Here is a 22,157-nt window from a genome sequence, read left to right as displayed (position 1 = left end):
CGAACTAGTGCAAGTTCTATCTAAATATCCAGGTTCTACTGTCTAAGAGCGAATACGAGTCTCTGCCTGATGATCAATTAAAAATAATATATAATCGGTGTGATTATCAACATTAGTCTTCCCAAGGATCTTATGACGTTAAATTGATTAAAATGCATATCCTAAGGTAGGGGAGCAAATGGAGTCATAATTTACGCGAAAAATTGAGTAGGAGATGCAAAAATAATCAAAAACGACTGATATTAGTGCCGAATCCATAGTTTTTGTGGTCGATGAGATGAGGATACTCCTGATGCCGTTTAAAGTAGAAAACCGTCTCCCATTGGCATGGTGGAGATGGAAAGAAGGTGACATTACCGATTTTTATCATTAAATTCTCATTAAAGTGTGTATCTAAATGGGGAAAGGGATTCAAATATTTTCTATAATCCTTTTTTCCCGATTCGAAAAAGGGGTGTTTCAGCTTTTAATAAATAATAATATGATAATATACATTTTGTGCACCACTATTCCAGTCAAACTTATTACTAACCTCCCTAAAATACTCCAAACAATAAAGATTCATCTTAGACTGGAAAATGGTTATTTTTCATTATCATCTGGCCATGAAACGAACAACGGAAACATATACTAACCCCATATACAAATGTGTTGTGTTGGAATGTATAACTCGTAGGATATGATGCTTTACTTTTTTTTTTTTAAATTTCAACACTCCCAGTATAATCCTAAAAGATGTAATAAAGAAATAACGGCCATTTTTTAAAAAATGGGATATGGATAGTCACCGTAAAAGGCATCGTTACCCGTAAAATTGTTAACGAATTGACTTCACTGAAAAACTCGGCCGAGATAACTGCACACACAAAAAGACATATCTTTCTATTATAAGAAACCAACATTGCTACTGTATAGGTTGCACAGAAGCCAGAGAATGCTATAAATTTTAACGGAATATGAGTAGCCACCGTTAAAGACCGTTACCCCATAAAGTAGTTAACGGATTGGCTACGCTAACGAACTCGGCCCAGATAACTACACAAGCAAAAGAACATATCCTTCTTTATAGGCAACCAACATTTCTTTGCTACTGTACAGGTTGCAGAGAAGCCAGGAAATGTTTAAATTTTGAACGGGATATGGATGGCCACCGTTACTCGTAGAGAGATTAACGGATTGACTCCATCTGTGTCCTCAACCAAGATAATGGCTCTAGTTGTCTATTGTAAAATCACAGTTCTAAAAATTCGCTTCCAGTCAAGAGTTCTCGTTTGGAGTAACGAACATATTAATATTATAACCTTATAAGGCAAACAAGCGTGAGCTTAGTAAGTAGCAATTTAAGAAATAATCGCACAGTAATAAAATGCTCGTCAATATTGACAGGAATAAAGTCAAGATGTAGTGCAGTTTTTTCATATGCCGTAATACAGCACTCCGGTAAACAAATTTTCATTTTTAATAGAAAGTAGTGCGCTGAAATGCATACGTTAATGTATTACGAAATTAACATTTTCTCACAATTGTGTAAACTACCATAATCATTAAAATAAAGAAAACTTCAGTCAGTTGAGTATTGGTGCTCCACTGTAGTGTACCAAACACTCAATATGTACTTCAATACATAAAGTTTGAGTGTCAAAACATATCTATTCACTCAAACAATACCAATAATTGTTATTCGTACTTCATTATAATGTTGTTGTATGCTGAATTAACAACCGAAAGATATACACAAAAGAAAGAAATTCTTACCAGTACGAAATAGTAACCAGGAAGCGCAGTTCAATACAAGACAGAATATCACCAGATTACACTGCAGTAAAAACTTGTTACCTACTCCTCATCTTTATGGAACTTGAAAGAATCTTTGAGTTATACGTCCAACGATTATGCCGTGTGGGCTAAAGAAGACGATAAACATTTTGGTACCGATATTAACTGGTGGCCACTGGCCACTGTCCAAACCAGTGGCCACTGGTTACTATTTAGTACCAAAATGTTCACCGTCCTCTTAGGTATTGATCTATACCAATGTCATCTCTCTATAACTTACGGTTCCCGAGATATGACTCCTTAAATCCCTGGAAATCAACAATTTTTTGGCCAATATCTTGGGAACGCTAAGAGTAACGCGAAATATTTCATCACTTTTTCAGATAGTTTTTGATGCTCTATCGAATGGAATCGCTCCAAGCTGAAAAAATCACAAATAACAGACAGACGGACAGACTCATATTCTTTATTCATGCATATTCATTATGTGATGCTTTGGAAATGTAAACAAAGCAATAGTGATACGGCGAATACCTAAAATATGTAGTGTATACTGTAAAGAACTGATGTTCAAGCTGTCTGTTAAAACTTGGCTTGCCAAATTTCATTCGGAAGAAAAAACCTTAATGGATGGGCCGTGGGCGGGATGTCCTTCCGACTTTAACAACAACTTTTTAAAGGCAATATGAAAGCAAAATTAACATCAACCAACAAGAGATAAAGAAGAAGGTTTGAATACCTCACAGTGAACTGTTTGCCGTCACCTGTAGAAATAGTGAAAGTCAGCAAGGTAGGAGTCGGAGTACCTCACAATCTCAGTGAACGGAAGAAAACACATCCCGTGTCAATCTCCACAAGTCTGCTCCCACGGATAAATATAACACTTTTTTGACAGGATTATAACAGGTAGTGAGAAAGGGATTACCTACGAAAATATCGTCCATAACATACACTGGCTTGATAAGGATCAACATCCCCACCAAGCCTGAAAGCAAACATTCATGGGAAAAGATTTTATTGTGTATATGGGTTGATTGTCAAGGTATCAATCATCACGAGTGTTTCAAGTCAAATCTAACTATTAATGCAGATAGATATGTTCAGTAGCAGGAGAAACTTCATGAAAAGCGTCCTGCATTCGCAAGTTGCAAAAACATCATCATATTACACGACACTCCGGATATATACAGCTAGAGTAACTCAAGAAAACATTCTTGAGATTAGATGGTCTGTTTTATGACTGAATCTTCGGCTTCAGTAACCCAAATTTTCGGTGTCCGCTTAGCATCGTGAGGCAAACTGGGGAGTCAGATAACAGCCACTCGATCTAGAAACCCCCTAATACAGAGTATGGGATAATATTTGGTTTGCAGTTTGGACAGATCAACAAATAACCAATTCGCTCCCTTTCTAGTTTTACGCGTTTACTACTGCCCGCTACTGAACTGTAATGATCTTTATGTTTACAAATAATATATTTCATGTTCAATTACTGCAAATATTATACAAATACAGCAACTCACTACGAACAGACAATCAGACGTGAGTTCCTAAGGAACAAAGAACAAAAAAAAAAAAAAAGAAAAAAAGAAAAAAAAGAAAAAAAACGTGAATGTTATTCTAAGAAAATGTCCAGATTCGGCAAACGTTTGGGTATCGATTGAAGGTTAAAAATCAGCCCGGAATTGGGAATTTTACTTTCAAAAGACAGAACCGTGTCAGCAAAATGCCGACTTCTTTTAGCTTGAGAAGAAAACGGAATTCCATCTGCCATTTTTTAGTTCTATTAATCGTGTAGGCCTGTCACACTGGCGAAAGTACAGAAAGAAATATGGACAATCAATTAAAGATTTAGTTTGTAGAATATTCCGTTTTAATAGCACTTCTCGGTGTTGCTTTGTTGTAAAATATATATATATATATATATATATATATATATATATATATATATATATATATATATATATATATAGAATATAATGCTAATATGTATACTATGTATAATGACGCTGTTTTGTGATGAGAATACTAGTTATAACGGTTGATAATGCCGATCGTTGTTAATAGATGAAATTGCAGTAGAATGTTTTAGATGCGAGGTGCTGTGTGGGCTATTTCGTTCCAGTGACAAAAAGCGTGAAATCCTCAGATGTCAAGTGGGGCGAAGGTGTTAACTTTATAGAGATGTTTACGCTGAAACATGGCAAAGTTCGTGACAACAAAAACGGCATATGCGGGAGGGATTGATTCATTACTTTATTTTGAAGAAAAGTGCTCTTGAAAGGTATCGCATACTCCGGGAACCGTATGGAGAACATGCTCAATTCCAAGATACGTATCAGGAATGGGTTAAACGCTTTACAAGTGGTTATTTTGATGTGAACGACAATGGACGGCCAGGTAACCGGAAAAGTTTGAAGACAAAAAACTGCAAGCATTATTAGATGAAGATGCATGTCAGACTAAGAAACAACGATTAAACGTTTCTCAGAAAACAATTTCTGAGTCGTTTGAAAGCAATGGGAAAGATTTTAAAGGAAGGGAAATATGTGCCACATCAGCTCACCGAAAGAAAAATCGAAACTCGAAAAGTCACCATTGAGCTCTTGGTCCGACGACAGCAAGAAAAGTACTTTCTACATCGAATAGTGATTGGTAATGAGAAGTGGATTTAGTTTGAAAATCCTCAACGCACAAAAGCGTGAGTTGACCGTGGTCAACCATCGACATCGACAGTACGGCCAAATCGGTTCGGAAAGAAGACAATCCTATGTGTGCGGTGGGATCAAACGATTGTAGTGTATTATTAGCTGGTAGAACCCGGTGAAACCTTTAACAGTGATCGCTACCGACAACAAATAGTCAATCTGTACCACACTTTGATCGTCAAACGACCACAATGGACAACAAGACACGACAAGGTAATTTTTCTTCAGGATAACGCAGCATCACACAATTCAAAACGTGCTAACGACACGTTAAAGGACCTTGCCTGGGAAATATTAGATCATCTGCCGTATTCACCAGAACTTGACCCTTCAGATTACTAATTGTTCCGTTCGATGGCACACGTACTTTCTAAGCAGCACTTTACACCGTATGAAGAAAAGGAAAAGTGTGTATCTGAATAGTGTGCCTCCAAGTACGCAAAGTTCTATTGGGGCTGTATCAGCAAATTATCCGAAAGATGCAAGAAATGTGTGGCTAGTGATGGCCATTATTTTGAACCAAATACATGTGCTAACGCTCTTAAACTTATGGTGTTTTCTTTGGTTACAAAATCTGCATTATTAACCGGTACAGCTGGTATCAAGAGAACCAGACCCGCAGGTAGCCACCTAAGAGTGTATTCCTAAGAGAGAATTCCTTGAGCGTAGCCGCCATAAACGTGGGACGTAAAATTTAAAGATTTTATTTCAAATAGGCCTAATTTCAATCAAAAAACAGTTGCAGGAAGTATTAATTTCGAATAAAACAAACTACTATATAAAATTCTCAGTATATTATTTTTTAATGAAATTCTCGCGAACCTTATTTCTAAATCGAATGAGCAGTTGAAATAGTTGGGAAAAAATAAAAAGCCAGTGTGCCACAATCGGTATAAAGCGGCACACTGGTGTATCCAGCAAAGTGAACAGTGTGGCGCAAACTTTTTCCTCTTATTTGCAAGAATATTTGTTGAGCTTCTGTCATTATTATTATTATTATCATTATTATTATTATTATTATTATTATTATTATTATTATTATTATTATTATTATTATTATTATTATTATTATTATTATTATTATTATTATCAACGATTCTTCCGTGGATCAGCTGTCTGTATACGGTTAAGCAACCACAAGTATCACATTGAGGGAATGAATATAATTATTTATTTTAATAGTAATAGAAAAGTCTATTTGCTTGTATATTCTACCGGGAATAACTGCATCCGTCTAGAAAGCTAGGACTAACAACAAAGGGATCCGATGTTCTGACCACACACCGCCCCAAAGTCGTGAGTGCCACAAGTTCTCTTCTATGCCTTGGCACACTAAGGGCTTTTGCGTTCATTGAGAGAGAGAAACGACTTAACTCTTTGAGGCACGGTGGGAAGTTGTGCTTACCATCTTTGATATTATTTTTTTCGTTCATCTACTAACTGAAAAATTTAAATTTATTTTGTGTGTTTTAAGGTAGTCTACATGCATAATTTTAATGATTTTTTTTTAAATTCAAAAGAAATTTTTTTCGTGCAGCAAGGGGTACAAGGCAACGCTGGCTCCCGTGCCTCAAAGAGTTAATTCCATTGCAGTTATATGCTTTAATAAATGTTAGCTTATATTTGTAAATTATGTAAGTGATCGTATCGTTTTCTGTTTATTATTATTATTATTATTATTATTATTATTATTATTATTATTATTATTATTATTATTATTATTATTATTATTATTTCTTATTATTATACATTTCTTAACACGTTGATTGCCATGTGTATGTAATTCCATACACATGGCTCTCCCGTGCAGCGCCGCGTGATTTTCCATACACAAGCAATATAGATATTCCAAGTTTGTTGTGTTCGTTCTATAGGTGTGTATGTAATTAGATACATATGGCGTAGAAGTCAAAATTTAATGTCCACGCCATGTATATGCAAAACCATACTTTGTTCATAAGAAATTTATGAACAAAGACATTGAGTTTAACGTCTCGTTCAGCAACGAAGCTATATGAGACGTCGACCTACTGATTAACATGGACTACGAATCACGTGAGCTCTCGCTGGGAATCGAACCCGGGTCTCCCACGCCAAAGGCGCGTACGCTAATCGCTTAGCCACGAAGGAGCTCATGAACAAAGACATTTATGGGCTATAACAAAGGCAAAACAAAGAATTACTGACGGATTGCTGTAAGTGATGCACAGGTGATAACGGTCAACAGTTTTAAATTTAAACAAACATAGTTTTAATTAAGCACGAATTTAACTTACAGTATACAGTGGGGAAGGCTTAGGAGTTCGCTAGTTACAATATCGAACCCCGTCAAATGCACTGCAAACCTGTCAGTAAGCCCCTAGCAATATTAGACAGATATTGTGTTCTAATGTTCATTTCAATGCAAACCTATGTAGGCCTACGGACTTCAATACTCGCCCTCAAACGAAGGTGCAGACTATCCATGATTTGCAGTATTAAACTCTCTCTCACCCTCTGTATTCTCCTAACATATCTCCCAGCGATTACAACATTTTTTGATATCTCAATCACTTCTTAGGATAATTAGCTTTATCTAGAGGCCACTGATTAACCTGGCATTGCATTTTTCACTTTTTTACCTCTGGAATTGACAATCATCGTTTGGACATTTCAGTCGCACCTACCTAATATTAACAACGTTTCTTTGATAATTTCGTAACATTGTATTATTATTTTTTTGTATTATTGATTAGCTTGGTTAGGTTTATTTAAACACTTTTTTCTTTGCAACGACGCGTCACATCTCCTGGACGAAAATACACTAGCTCTCACTGGAAATCAAATCTAGAACCAATGCACTTGAACCATTTGACCACAAAAATTGGACAATTGTGGTTAGGTGTAACATTTAAAAATATATTTGAGAAAGGATACGGTGCAAACGCACTGAACTTTCTCGCTCGAATTTCTTACACTGACTCATGTTAGACTGCAGCTATTATTGAAACATTTATTTGGGAAATTGCGAATAAAATAATGTGTTTTGGAAAACTTTGCTAGAAGAAACTTTAGGCCTAAAAGTAAAGTACTCATTGGTAATATTTCCGTTAGAAATAACTTAAGCCATATATTAGAATTATTAAGGATATAATTGTATGTGAACTATAAACAAAAGCGTCTGAATAATTTCTGAGAAAATCAGGAAAAAAGTCACCTCCAAGAATAAACTATCCGTTGTGGATCTTTTCAGAACAAACGAGCTATACTATATTGTTAGTGTTTTCATAAAACATTTATTTATGAAATACGAACACAATCGCCTGAGTCGTTCTTGAGAAAATTGCAGGGTAAAACTTAGAATGCTGTCGTCAAAATAATATACCACTTCTAGATTTTCAGGATGAGGGAATTATACCATATAGTTAGGTTATTTATGTAACATTTATTTATGAAATATGAACAAAAAACTTCTAATGAGTTGTTTTTGGGAAGGTCATCGAAAAAACTTACCCCCAAAGGTAAATTATTCTATCTGTAATTTTGATGATAAACGATTTATGCCATATTGTAAATTATTTATAAAATCTGCACCAAGTAGCTCGAGTAATTTTTAAGCAAATCGTCGGAAAACATTTCACTGTCAAAGTAAACTATCTCTTTTGGATTTTTCTTTTCGGAACAAGCGAGTTATACCATATTGTAAGATTACTGCAGAAAATATTTTTACTGAAATTAGAACAAATTTGTCTCAGTTATTACTGAGAAAATTGTCAAAAAAATCAACCTTTGAGAAAACCACTCCTTCTGTATGTTATCGGGATAAACAATTTATGCTGTATGTTAGTTTATTAATGAAACATTTCTTTACGAAGTATGAACAAAATTGCCTGAGGCGTTAATGGGAAAATCATCGGGGGAAAGCTCACCTTAAGAGTAAACTATTCCTTCTGAATGTTTGCATGACGAACAAGTTGTCATATTGTTAGGTTATTAATGATACGTTTATTTATGAAATGTGGTTGAGAAAATTGTGCGAAAAGAACGCATACCATACACTAAATTACACCATATGCATTTTTTCAGAAAATGATTCATACTACGGTGGAAAGTTGTTAATAAATATATATTTATAAAAAAAATAAATAAAATCGTAACAGCTGATAACTGAACCCGAGTGGCATAAACAAGCTCAATTGACATTAGGTAGCGCTAGCCAAGTGGAGAGAAGTGAGCCCGAATGGGATTTATTATTTTTGTTTATTAATAGCCTATACTTCCCCCTGCCTTGTGTTATCTCTTACAGACACAACTTACCTCCTGCCTTTTTCTTTTCTGTAATATTTCATTATTTCCTTTATCTTTTCTTCGGTTCATTATACCTCATCAAGTTGAGGTGATTCATTGTTTCTAGCATGGTAACCGAAAATTTAACTATATTGCTCTCTATTTTTGTTTTCTTTTGTTTTTCTTTAAATAACGAATGTTTAAAGCACGAGCAAGAGGGAAAGAGTTCTTAAGTGCTGTTAAATAAAATAAATTTAAGCGGGAGTGAATGCGAGCCCAATTAAGAGAAGTGAGTTTAAGCGCGAGTGCGCGTGAGGCAAACTAAAATTAATGAGCACGAACACCAGAGAGCAGGAATTCAATTGATGGAAATGGGCCCGAGAAGGAGTGAGCGACAGCCAAGGTAGATTAGTGACTGCAACTAATAAAGCGATTTGCTTGAAATACACATATCATGTGTAACATTCTTGTGAAAATATATCTTCACTCAAAAGCTTTCGAAGAAAATTAGAAGCATCCTAGAGTTCTGAGACGCTCTTAACTAATAATGTTTGGTTGATTGATTAATGTTTAGCGTCCTGTTCTCCAGTGAGGGTATCTGAAACGTGGATCTACGGTTTAACGTGGTATCTGAACCATATGAGCTCCACAGGTCGTGCGCTTCAAAGACCATTACGCTAAACTCATAGCAGTGAGAAAGTTAAAGGAGCAGCAGTGGCTCAGTTGTAGGCGTTCACCTCTGGTGCATTGGATCCCAGGTTCGATCCCAGCCCACGGCAATTGAAATTTATGGTGGAAAAGCTCGGCGTGGGGAGTTTCTTGGGATTCTCTCATTTATTTCCACTTCATTACACTGCAATCATCTATCTCACTATCATCGTCTTCCTTAGCCTCGGTGCATAATCGTGGGACGTTAAACTAAAAAATACAAAAGAGATCAATGTGTAATATATCAAAGAAATGTGTTTAAAACTGTTGCTCCAAATTTAATATTACAAACTTTAAGAGTCTTATTAACAATTTAGTTTCACTAATATATAGTAAACAACGACCTTTACCGGGCTGTAGTATTATTGGAGTTAACGACTAGAGCTTTTTGGAAATGAATGATTCTTAAACATGTACCTTTCTGAATTACAATATTTACCGTGTTTCAAAACGGTAATAATTACGGAAACATAATATTATAACCTGATTTTGGACGGTAATAATTACGGAAGATGGGACGTGCTGGCAAGGAAATAAGTCTTGTTTGAATGGGTGTTGCCTAGAATTTCAGAAAATCGCCATCAGATGTCAGTCAATCTACCTTCTCAGTTTGCAGTCAATCAGAAGTAAGATGGTGTCCGCTCAACAAAAAGTGTTTCCTGTGCTGCAATTTGCAAAGACTAAGTCAGTGATTTTGGTCCAGCGTGCTTTTCGTCGGCGTTTTGGCATTGATCCGCCTGCATCCAAAAACATTCGTCGTTGGTATCGCCAATTTGAAGAGAGGATGCTTGTTCTCTAAACTACTCTAAACGCAGATACATTGTGTAAAGTTTATCACCATTTTAGCTATCGTCTACATGTTCGTGCTGCTGCTGGTGGACACACAGAACATTTGTAATAGCATAGCTAAAACTTTTTTGTGAGTATTTTGCAATTTATTCCATATTTGTAGTATGTTTTTATCAATACACATGGACTTTTAAATTTAGGTCATTCTTTTTGAAACACTTTGTATTCCTCGTAAGTACTGTAAGTTAGAAATTATAAAATAATGAAAAAAAATTCTGGATACGATACACAGAGATTTCACTTTTCCAAAATAATTTTATGAAATATATGAACTATGACAATCGTATTAATGTGATTCTTCAATATCCATATAGGACATATGAACATTTGATTATGCATATATTGGAATTATTTATGGTATGAATATATATTTCACAAATTACAAATTACTTTGAATATTAATCAGATGCGAAAATTCTAAGAAAATCCAACCCATGATATTAAAATTTAGTTTTCTTCTTCAGAGTCCCATTACTTGCACAGGAAGCAAAATTGAATTTTAAAACACTCAAACATATTGAAGACAAAGCGTCGTTTGATTATGCAACTTCCCTTATTTGCCCCTGGAAGATGCCAGTAAGAATACTATGGGAGGCCAGTTTTTTGAGCAAGTCTGTACATCTCTTCCGCACACATATGTATGTTCTTAAAAGATATTATATAGCCTACACCTAGGTATGCACTTTGGTATCAATTTGCCACATAAGCGATGATAGCCCTACAGTAAAGAAAATTAATACAGAATTTTCTGTATTATTTAGGTTGGTCATCTGACAGTTTCATGAAAAATTCTTTTAGCTAAAAACTTATACAGTTTGCGTAGTTTATGGCTTTATATAAATATAATTTGATTTTACCATCATTTAAGTATGTGTTTATCTGGTTTTATATTTCTCAATAAGCGATAAACTGGAACTAAGATAATAGTTTATTCAATCTCGAGCAAAGAAGCAAATAAAAAACGAATAAGAGTTAAGGGTCTCTCGCTTTTATTTTTAAAGCTAAGTAGTGTCATACTTTAGTTGTTATAGAAATATTTATTTGTGAAATATAGAGAAAATTGTATCAGTCTTTTCTGAGAAAATCGTCCGAAAATATAAGTACTTACTTCAAGTATAAATTACTCCATATGGATTTTTCAGGATATGTCAGAAGAAATGATTTAAGACATATTATAGGCTTGTTAATTTAACATTTATTTATGAATATGAACAACATCACCCTAGTACTTTTTTGAGAAATGGACTTACCTCCAAAACAAAAATTACCCGTTCTGGATTTTTTCTGGAGACATGACATATCATATTAAAGGATTGATTATTGATTTATAAAATATGAACAAAATAATTAAAGCTGTTTTCAAGAAATTAAGAATTTTTCACCTTTAGTAAACTGTTCTTATTTTGGGCGGGATAAAAAGAAAATTCAAAATAAATCCTGAGGAATCTTATGACAACCTTAAATAATTTGCTCTGGATACGTTGAATGGGTATTGATACGCCTCTAGGTGAGTGTAATACATTGAGAGGGAAAAACAGACATACAGATCTTAATATGAAATTTGTATGTAGAGATATGAAACGTCGAAATCTCAAACCTTACCTTTCACGATTATTACATTTGCTTCTTTACTATCGTCGCTGTAAAGTATAAAAGAAAAGGGATATTTTTTCATTTCTTCTACCCGGATACTTGTTTGAGTCGCCACAAGTAATATCATGTATAGATATTCCAGATGGACTGCTTTATCGATCTTGTAATGAAAGTATTGAGAATTCTTGTAGTGGCTGTATGTTCAGAACCTCCCAAGAAATTTATCTTAAATCAACACATATTTACTTAAAATGTAAGACATAAAATATGAAATATAACTGATTTAATAAATTGGTCAATCTTCAAACATGTTTATTAGATATTTAACAAAATATGTTGCTAAACTGCATAACCAACGAAATTTCAGCCAATTTCAATTATTAAACATTTTGTTTGTAGTATAGTTTAAGGGTAAGTTTATCGTATTGTATCTCAATTGATTAAAGGAATCACAAATTGATTTATGTCAAGTATAATCAGTTCAACATCCCGCAGCTAAAAAAGAGAGCACAGTAGAAAGAGCAAACACACAAAAAATTTAAATAGTATATGTGTACATACTTGTTCATTTTATATTATTCCGAGGTTATATTATCATCTGTTGAGATACCACTATCTGAATCCTTTCCCCTGCGATCACCAAACGCAGATACCTTTTGGCACAGAGCAAATACTTGCGTCTTAATAGAGTCGTTTTCATTCTTTTGCTGTTGTAGTTGCTCCTCAAGTAATTTGTTTTTCTCTTCCAGACTTAAGATTTTCTTGCGTTCTTCATTAAGAGATCTAGAAGTTTTCAATGACTCCTGAGCAGTTTGTTTCAACCAGGCTTGTATTTGTAATCTTCTGTAATGCTCCTCCGCCTTCTCATTCCTTAATATATTTGTCTCTTGTTGTTGTTTTTTGATTTGGTTAATTAGAGACTGCTTTATACGTTCCTCTTTTACAATATTTTTCTTCAAGAGCTCTTTTACTGCTAGCATTGTCTCGAAAGTGTTTTTCATGCTCTCAACTCGTTCTTGCCACTCTTTGATATTCGCAAATTGTTTCTCCATTTCCATCTTCTGATTATTGGCTAGTGTTCGTTCATATTCTGCCTTTTCTAGAGTTGCTTTTAGTTGCTTGACCATCGTTTGCACATTATTAGAACCTTCAGCCTTATCTAGAGTTGATTTTTGTTGCTCAACTTTCGCTTGCACATTATCAGAGCCTTCAACCTCATTTAGATTTGACTTTACTGGCTCAACATCCGTATGCACATTATTAGAACTTTCAGCCTCGTCTAGATTTGATTTTAGTTGCTCAACTTCCGCATGCACATTATTAGAACCTTCACCCTCATCTAGATTTGATTTTAGTGGCTCAACTTCCGTATGCACATTATTAGAGCTTTCAGTCTTATCTAGAGTGGATTTTAGTTGCTCAACTTCCGTATTCATATTATTAGAACCTTCAGCCTCATTTAGATTTGACTTTACTGACTCAACTTCCGTATGCACATTATTAGAACCTTCACCCTCATCTAGATTTGATTTTAGTTGCTCAACTTCCGTATTCATATTATTAGAACCTTCAGCCTCATCTAGATTTGATTTTAGTTGCTCAACTTCCGTATTCATATTATTAGAACCTTCAGCCTCATTTAGATTTGACTTTACTGGCTCAACTTCCGTATGCACATTATTAGAACCTTCAACCTCATCTAGAGTCGATTTTAGTTGCTCAAGGTTTTTTTGGACATTATTAGAACTTTCATCATGAATAGCTTTTTCCGGTTTCTCGGAGTCTCCACTATTATCTAAAGGCTCTGAAACATTCTTTCTTGTTTGATCAATTCTTTCCAAAGTGCTTTGTAAACAAAAACTCACTCTTACAAGTTCATTTATTACGGGGATCATTTCTCTCTGAATATTGTCATTTGATTGTTGCCATTCCTTCTCCCGTGATTTCGATACTGTAACCAAATCAAAATAGCCTTCTAGCTTTAATGTAGGGCTTAGTTCAAAATAAGATTTAACCAAATAAATTATAATAAATATAGCAAGTGGCAAGGTATACATGATTACAGTCTTAACGTCCAGTGCAGAAATTCCTGAAAAATCACATCAATATGCTATTAATGACATACAACAGGTTTCTTAAAGGAAAAATTAATAGTTATTACTGAATTAACTACTATTATTCCACCTAAGTTAAGACAATCAAAATAAACTCTACTATTCTTCCCCTCTTTGCTATTCCAAAAGATGATTCTTTTCCCTCATAAAACAGATTCTTTTTCAAGAAACATTACCTTACAAAATCTAAATTTCCATTTCAATTAACTTTCATTTGGTCTTAAGTAGGAATTGTTATTTCATTTAACGAATATGAAACTGTGCTACCAACAATAAGTATATTTAACTCTCGTGTTTTAGTGAAGTATTTGCTATTTATGGACAGTGCAAAAGATTTTATTTTAGTCGTATTTTTAAATAGAATTTCTAGAAGGGACTCATACATTCAATAATTTTGTCTTGTACACGTGCAAGAGGGACATAGGCCAACCCAGATGAGATTCTACCTTCGTTTCAAATTGTAAAGAAGGTATAATATGATTTGAATCAAATCTAGAATCTCAAAAGAATATATATAAAGAAAGTGCTGCTTATAGGATTAATATACCATTGGACCATCTTTCGCCTTCGCTCTATGTTCCAAAAATAACCTCATTTGACGTTAATCTACATACTTTGAAATTTCATCATCCGTATGGCAATTCATTGAACTAAGATTACAATGACCGAGGCCACCGAACAAAAACGACGGAAGGATGAGGACACGGGGGAATTGGTGACAAGTGCTAAGCTTCCGATGACGAGGCTACGACGAGCTACATAAGCTACGACGAAGACGTAGACGCACGTATCATGATTTTGAGTTTTAAATTCCGAATTTTACCCAGTTAAGTAAGAGTACTATCTGTTTTTATGTCTTTGGATATTTGTCAAGAATGACACTAAATTTAGGAAAGCGTCCGTGCATTGATTAAGGTCAACATCGCTGAAACTCTAGTTTTCCTCTACATCCGCGCCAGACTTATATTCTAGCCATCTAGCCACAGATTACATGGAGGACATGTACCAGAGAGGATGACAATACACCGAAGAAGTTATCGTTGGAGAATCGCCAAGAACATCAGGTAAGTGCTGTGTAGATTCCCAGATATATCCTTATTTTCTTTTATCCTCTTTTTTTATTTTTTTTACATCACAATCTGTTTCTAAATATATCTGTTTTGTTTCATTTACAAACCAACCCCGATCCCGGTCTCATTACCTCTGCTCTACAAGTTTTAGTTCCCAAAATCTTGGAATGACTTGCCAGTTCTAAATCCCCTACCTCTTAATTTTACTTTCGTTTATTTGAGCTACAAGAACTGATAAAATCTAGCTGTAAGGAAACGCATATAGTAACGATACGTAGCTTGTTGAATTCGGCAACTCAGCTTAGTTTTATTTGTTTACTAGCATCGATTATCCGCTTTGCTGGGTTAGAATGATAAATTAAATGCACAACTCCATATCTCATGTATTTGGTACCCTTGAAATAAGCTGTTTTTGTTTCGGCATCGATTTAAATAGCATCGGAAAGATAACTGTTTATCTCAGCGACCCCGAAAACTATAGATTCAATACTAATATCGGTCATTTTCGATCATTTATCTCTCTCTCTCTCTCTCTCTCTCTCTCTCTCTATATATATATATATATATATATATATATATATATATATATAGTGGTCGAAGTGAGACGGTATTCGGTGGTATGCCATACCGCCTCTGGTTTTCCAGTGATCAAAACAAACCGTCACTGGAAAGTGGATGCTAATATACCTTTAATAAGTTCATTTTTATACACAATAAGTGACGAATTGCTTTGCACGTCAAAGATTTTATTTCTTACGTAGAAATAATTTCTACGTTGGCAACACCAACATTTTTGTTATATTTTTCCTATCTTTAGTTTTTAAAATGAGGTGTCTGCAGAGAAGTCCACACCTTGCTCCTACACAAGAACTCGTGTTGGTTGTGTTGGTTGCAGATAAAGGTCACATTACAAAGATGGGACTAATCTAAACAAAAAGAAGTGCATTGAGGCGACTCGTTTAAGCTGAAATCGGAAAGTATTGTTATGAGTTCGTCGGGATCAGTTTTGTAAATGAAATGAAATCTTTTGAGTTTTACGTCCCACAGTTATGCCGGTTAGGCTAAAGGAGACGGTGATGATGAGTAATGAATAAAATGGTGGAATGAAGAAAGTGGGAGGAAACGGGAGAACCCCGAGTAAACCCACGCACACGGTGTTTGTCCACCACAAAATTCACTTGGCGGGGGTTGGGATTGAACCCGGGACCCCAAGCACCAGAGGTCAACGCTCTTCCACTTTATTTTTAAAAAATCTTCCTGACTATTTTTTTCTATTTTAACCACTTCTCAGGACTACTAGACACGACAGGAACACGAACACAGAAGCATCGAGGACAGTTAAAATTCCACCCTTGCTCTTCAGAGGGACTCGAAACCCCAATGGGTTTCAGCTCACGATCATCAGCCTAACGCCTCAGACCGCTCGGCTACACCCACCGGCTACACTGAGCTACCGCGGCCCCAGGATCTTTTTTGTGTCTACAATGGTAAAGAAGTACATAGCTGAGTTCGGTATTTAGAAGAGAAAAAATATAGTTCATGGAATAAAAAATCTGTCATTTTGCTTAAGTGTTCAGTTGTTGTGTGGTGTCAGAGCATATTAAATTGATGGAGCTTATGTATGCATTTTCATTAGAGCGTATTTTTGAGTGCTAATAATTGGATAACAACCTTTCGGGGGCGTGGAAAACCTCAGTCGAGTGGAGTAAGGGAGTTTACCCGCGGGAAATTGTTTAAAAATTGATATTTAAAAAAATCAGGCTTTAGGTATTTTAGTGCATAATTCTCTATAATACAACATAAGCAGTGGCGGATTTAGCGAGTTGGCCGGTAGGCCTAAATTTAAGTTACAAATATGCATAATTGCAATTATTATGAATATTTATTCAAAGTAGTTTACCTTCTTGTTTATAAAAACAAAGAAGAGACTTATTAAAAATTAGGTACAAAGTTGAATAGCACAAATAAGCCATTAGTAATACAAATATACATTTTCCGTAACTCGTAATTTGCCACCTTAAAACACATCTGAAATCGGGTTTCTTTCCTGTTGGCCTCCAGAACTTTTTCATGGTTTATCATCCGCAGCGGAATGATGTCCATCCTTCAGCCAAGAAATAACTACCTCGTCTACTTTAAGTTTGTCTAGCGGTGAGCCATTAACATTGATGAACAAGAAGTTAGACAATGTTTGAGCACTTAGTCTATTTCTAATATCAGTCATCTGTAAATTCATAAGGGAAAATCCCCGTTCCCACTGTGTCGTGGAAATTAATAATAAATATACTTCTATCCGATTCCAGCAACTCCTCATAGACAATCTGCTTGTTAGACTTAAGTCTGATGATTATTTTTTTTCGGTGAGTTTTGAAATACTCAGCAAGAAGTATCACCTCTCTATCACCATACGATATCTTTTCCATATCGACCATGTCAGTTGGCAATGTCGACTCATGGAGAACGGAAACTTCATCTACCACGCCTTCGTTAGGGAATCTTGTGAATAAATTATCAATTAAAGCCTGATAAACTGATGATTTCTTATTTGTTTATAAATTTAATTTTTGTAATTAGACATGAAGGTTTGATGTCATTACCAAGTTCCCTCCCCCGTCTAGAAAGCGAAAGGGAACGAGGTTCCTGGAAAGTGTTCAGAGGTGAATGGGAATTTCCCTCCTTCTTCCCCTTCAATTACCACATTGCTGTTTGCCATGTGCCAAATTACGATGAATTTCAATTAAATTATCATAGGATAATTATTTCCTTGTTGAAATATCGATAGTTTTGAGTGGAAAAAAGGATGAAATTTGAAACTTCTAAATCAAGGTAAGTACACCAACGTAAAAGGAAAAAAAGTGTAAAATTTTCCATATAATTATGCGTACAATCCAAACTTAAAATTTCGTGTAATTAAGCTTACAGTACAAATTTTATGTTTATTTTTCTCACAACTTTATGGATTGATTGCCCTGTGCTATGCTTCATATAATAAACATACGCTTCAGCAATTATTATAGTAGAAAGCAATGGATATATTAAACAAAGCACTGTATTTTTTGTTCCGGAATTTTTTTCTTAACTAATATCGATCGTTTTCGATCATTTTTACGTACGAACTCACTACCAATTTTCCATATAAAGAAAGTGCCACCCGCCCCATAAAGAATAATTTAAAAAAAAGCTAGGACACACACTGTTTATTTTCAATAAAGAGTTAATGCACTGAATTTCAGCTCCGTAAGTTTAACGGCTTGCAAGATACTCATTTTTTTTTCGCAAAAATTCGGATCCTCACTACCTCCTTAGGATATGTATTATAGTGAAAACAATATAACATCCCAGTTTAGATTAAGGCCTAACTATATACCAAAAGTCATTTCATTTGAGTTTGCAATTTGGCCGTGATGATCAGGCACACATAGATACATTACATTTTTATATAATAATTTATGTATTACAGTGATTCAAAAATGTATTTTTTTTTCAGTAGTTAGCTCCTCTAAAAATTCACAGGCCTCGAAAGCCAAGTAGTAGTATAAGTCCTATTGCTATTATTACAATTACAAATATCAATATCCAAAAGTGCCTGAAGTTTTTTTTCACTTAGATATACTTATCGCAGGTAAGTAGACAGAAACAAATGGAAAAGGAAGGGAAATGAAGGTCTTGAAAGTAAAACGCAGACAAATTTACCGATCTTCAGAAGATACTGTGTACAATGCTGTTAGCAGAGTGGGTCGGTAGGTCAGACTGAGTCGGTGGGTCGCAGTGGATCACGGTGGGCGGCGGGTTGCAGTGGGTCACATGCTGTTGACCCACGTCCCACTTACCCACTCAGAAAACTTGACCCACTTGACCCACTCCATCTCTGATATGTACATGAATCCCAAGTCATGGCAGGGAGGAAATCCTGGTAGATTTACTTCATTTTAAGCCTATAAGACGTTTTATTTGGCCCATGTCAGGTAGCCATTTTGAATGACGTCATTCCTGAATATAGTGTGGGGTGATTAGTGTGCATCCACGATTTTTATCCTTCTTATGCATCCAATTAACCAATTAAACAATAATTTCCTCCCTGCAATGACTTGCATACACAAGTGTTACTGACTGCTGGACTAATTGGAGCGATGAAAACCCGCATTGGATGTTAAAACATCATACCCAGTATTCACATAAACTGAATGTTTGGGTAGGATGTTATAGGAAATATCATTATTGATCATTTTCCACTGACGGCAATCTGACAGGTGAGAAGTATTTGATAACGCTTCGTAAACAGATTCTTCCTGCCATCAAGTCTCCAAATGTAATTTTGATCACGTTTGGCTCTAACAAGACGAAGTGCTGCCACAATATGAACTGAATTTTCGACAATGCTTACATAAGAAATAAAACTTTTCCATAATGATGGATTGGGAAACAAGGTGTGATCGAATGACCTACAAAATTTTCCGATCTATCGTTCTAAAAATACTTTCCACAAAGGTACATTAAGGATAAGGCGTATCACACCAAACCACACACTCGGAATGGCTTACGTCATTGCATTGTGAAAGAAACAACAAGAATCCCTCATTGTATGTACAGGATACACTTTCTAATCTTTACTAACGGGTGACCTTTTGTCAGACAATCAACAAATAAATGTAAGTAAATGTCATATTTTCTTGTCCAAGCTCACTATAATATGGAGTGTACAGTTATATAGTAAACCTTCTGTGAGATAAATCTCAATTTTTATAGTCAAACATAGCACACTCTATCTCGTAAAGAATTAGCGATAAGTGAAAAGTGAGTTCAGATTTCGTTTCAGGAAAGATCCTAGCAATATTAATGTATCAAACAGTTCCTTTCTATTTAAAGAATATTGTGTGATACCCAATGTGACGGAATCCAAGATGGCTGCCATGATTTCCACGCCCTCATTCAATGCAGTTTTTGCATCAATACATACTTACAACCTTTTCCTTTCCACCGCCCATGTGTCTCGTTATTAATTGCTTTCAAGATACATTTGCCTACTAGAGACAAATGTCGAACGTAGCACATCCTATCTCCTAAACGAATGAAGATAGATAAAAGTAATTCACATTCACTTGTAGTGAGATTCTAGCCTAAATTGATGTGTCAAATATTCCCCGTTTATTTTTTTTTTTAATATTTTGTTATGTCCAATATGGCTGAATCCAAGGTATCTGACATGATGTCCATAACCCATTCAACGCAGTTTTCGCATTAATACCTACCTGCAACATTTACTTTTCCTCCGTCCACGTGTATCGTTATTACTGGTCTGTGATAATACATTTCGCTAACCTATATACCACACGTATGTTCTTTCGACACAAATAAATTAGGTATTGTCCACACAATATTTTTCATCAAACAGGTATTTTTATACTTTTCAACCTATATCTCAGCTTTTGTCTCGGGATCCTTTCGTCACGAGATCTTTATAATCGGGCCCTTTTATCGCGGGGCGTTTTGACTCGGGCCTTTCTATCCTCGCCCTTTTGTCTGGACCTTTCTGACGTGACACGGACGACAAGGAACTAAATTAAACATTACCGTACATATTAAAAATAAAATTATTAGGGTGAAGGAACACCAATCCTAAGAGGAGCAGTTCGAATTCATAGATGGATTTTTTAAAATTATATATATAATTTTAAGAAATCCGTCTATGAATTCGAACTGCTCCTCTTGGGGTTGGTGTTCCTTCGCCCTAATAATTTTATTTTTAATATGTTCTTTATTTGGAATCAAATATGAGCTATTTTATTAGACACAAGACAGTACAAGATATTAGACAATTTGAAAGGCTAGAAAATAAAATTCAATAATAGGATTTTACGTAATAAGTAAAGTATTTCCGTTGCTTGCTGCGTCGTTTGTCGGACTGGGGAATTTTTTCTCGCCACCCAATGCTGCGGATTCCTCTGTGGGTACAACTCTTATTAGTACCTCTCTGTTTTCCAAGTTTCGCATTTCTACTAGTGGTGGGCACAAAAATCGGGTTTTTGAAAATTTTCAAAAAAAGGTTTCGGTTTTCTCAAAAACCGGTTCGGTTTTTCACCGAAACCGGTTATCGGTTTTCTCCAAAACCGGTTCAGTTTTTCATTGGATTCGGTTTCGCTTTTCTTCAAAACCGGTTCCGGCTTTTTTGCAAAATTTGTTCTATTTCTGACCAGAATAGTATTTCTTAGTTCTCCGGAAACTAAATCCGTTTCCACAGAAAAAGTTCCATGTGTTTTCGAAAAGTTTTCACCGAAAGCAGTTTCGGTGAAAATCGAACAGGTTTTAGAGAAAACCGAAACTGGTTTCGGTGAAAAACCGAACTGGTTTCTGGAGAAAACCGAAAACGGTTTCGGTGAAAAAACGAACCGGTTTTGGGGAGAAGACTGAAACCGGTTTTAGTGAAAAACCGAACCGGTTTTGGAGAAAACCGAAATGTCGGTTTTCGGTTTTTCTAGGAACTGGTTTCCGGTTGTTATGAAAACCGGTTTTGCCCATCCCTAATTTCTATCTCATCTTCTTCTGGGTGTTGTAATTTTAATGGCAAGCAGTGTACATTAGTAAGAAGCAGGTAAAACTGAGACCAAGGTTGAATACCGATTGGTGAATTTTAAAGTAACATTAAAAACACATTCATTCAATAACACATCTGTGCCTGAAGCACGAAATACACAAAGTAAAGCACAAGTATGATGTAACTATAAATTACTACATTGCTACCGAATATTCAATATTTTTAAACCTTCTCTAGGAAGAGGTCCATAAACAGTGTGACGAGCAACTTTAAGTATATGCCTATGCCAGAGAAAATATCGTGCATGACTGGTGATTTTACACTCATATTTCTCGGACAAGGGAGAAGTTAACCAAGTGAAACCAAAGTCAAGGCATATACATTAAGAAAATAAACGTGGTTATATAAAGTAAGGTCTCTCATCTTATGTTCATAGGGGAGAAAAATTACCTTAACTGTGACTTGGGAATAATTATGATCTGCTGTTTCTCGTAATGTTCGTCGCCAGTGAATACCAAAAAGCTTAAAACCATCTACAAGA

At 35.3% G+C, this 22,157-nt stretch overlaps 1 protein-coding gene across 1 annotated transcript in view; it reads right to left on the bottom strand.

Moving 5' to 3' along the window:
* Positions 1–12,245: 12,245 nt before the first annotated feature.
* LOC145673900 (uncharacterized) overlaps positions 12,246–22,157 on the bottom strand; it is a 34,001-nt gene continuing 24,089 nt past the window's right edge. The window contains exon 2 of the mRNA XM_081743709.1: positions 12,246–13,989. Coding sequence (XP_081599835.1) covers positions 12,476–13,989 — 1,514 coding nt within the window. The 3' untranslated portion in view covers positions 12,246–12,475. The remainder of the gene's footprint in view (positions 13,990–22,157) is intronic.

This window comes from Thermobia domestica, chromosome 17 (genome assembly GCF_964235325.1).
Source record: "Thermobia domestica chromosome 17, izTheDome1.hap1.1, whole genome shotgun sequence".
NCBI classification, from domain to species: Eukaryota; Metazoa; Arthropoda; class Insecta; order Zygentoma; family Lepismatidae; genus Thermobia; species Thermobia domestica.
Note: the sequence above shows the minus strand (reverse complement) of the source record. Positions and strands in the feature narration are given on the sequence as shown.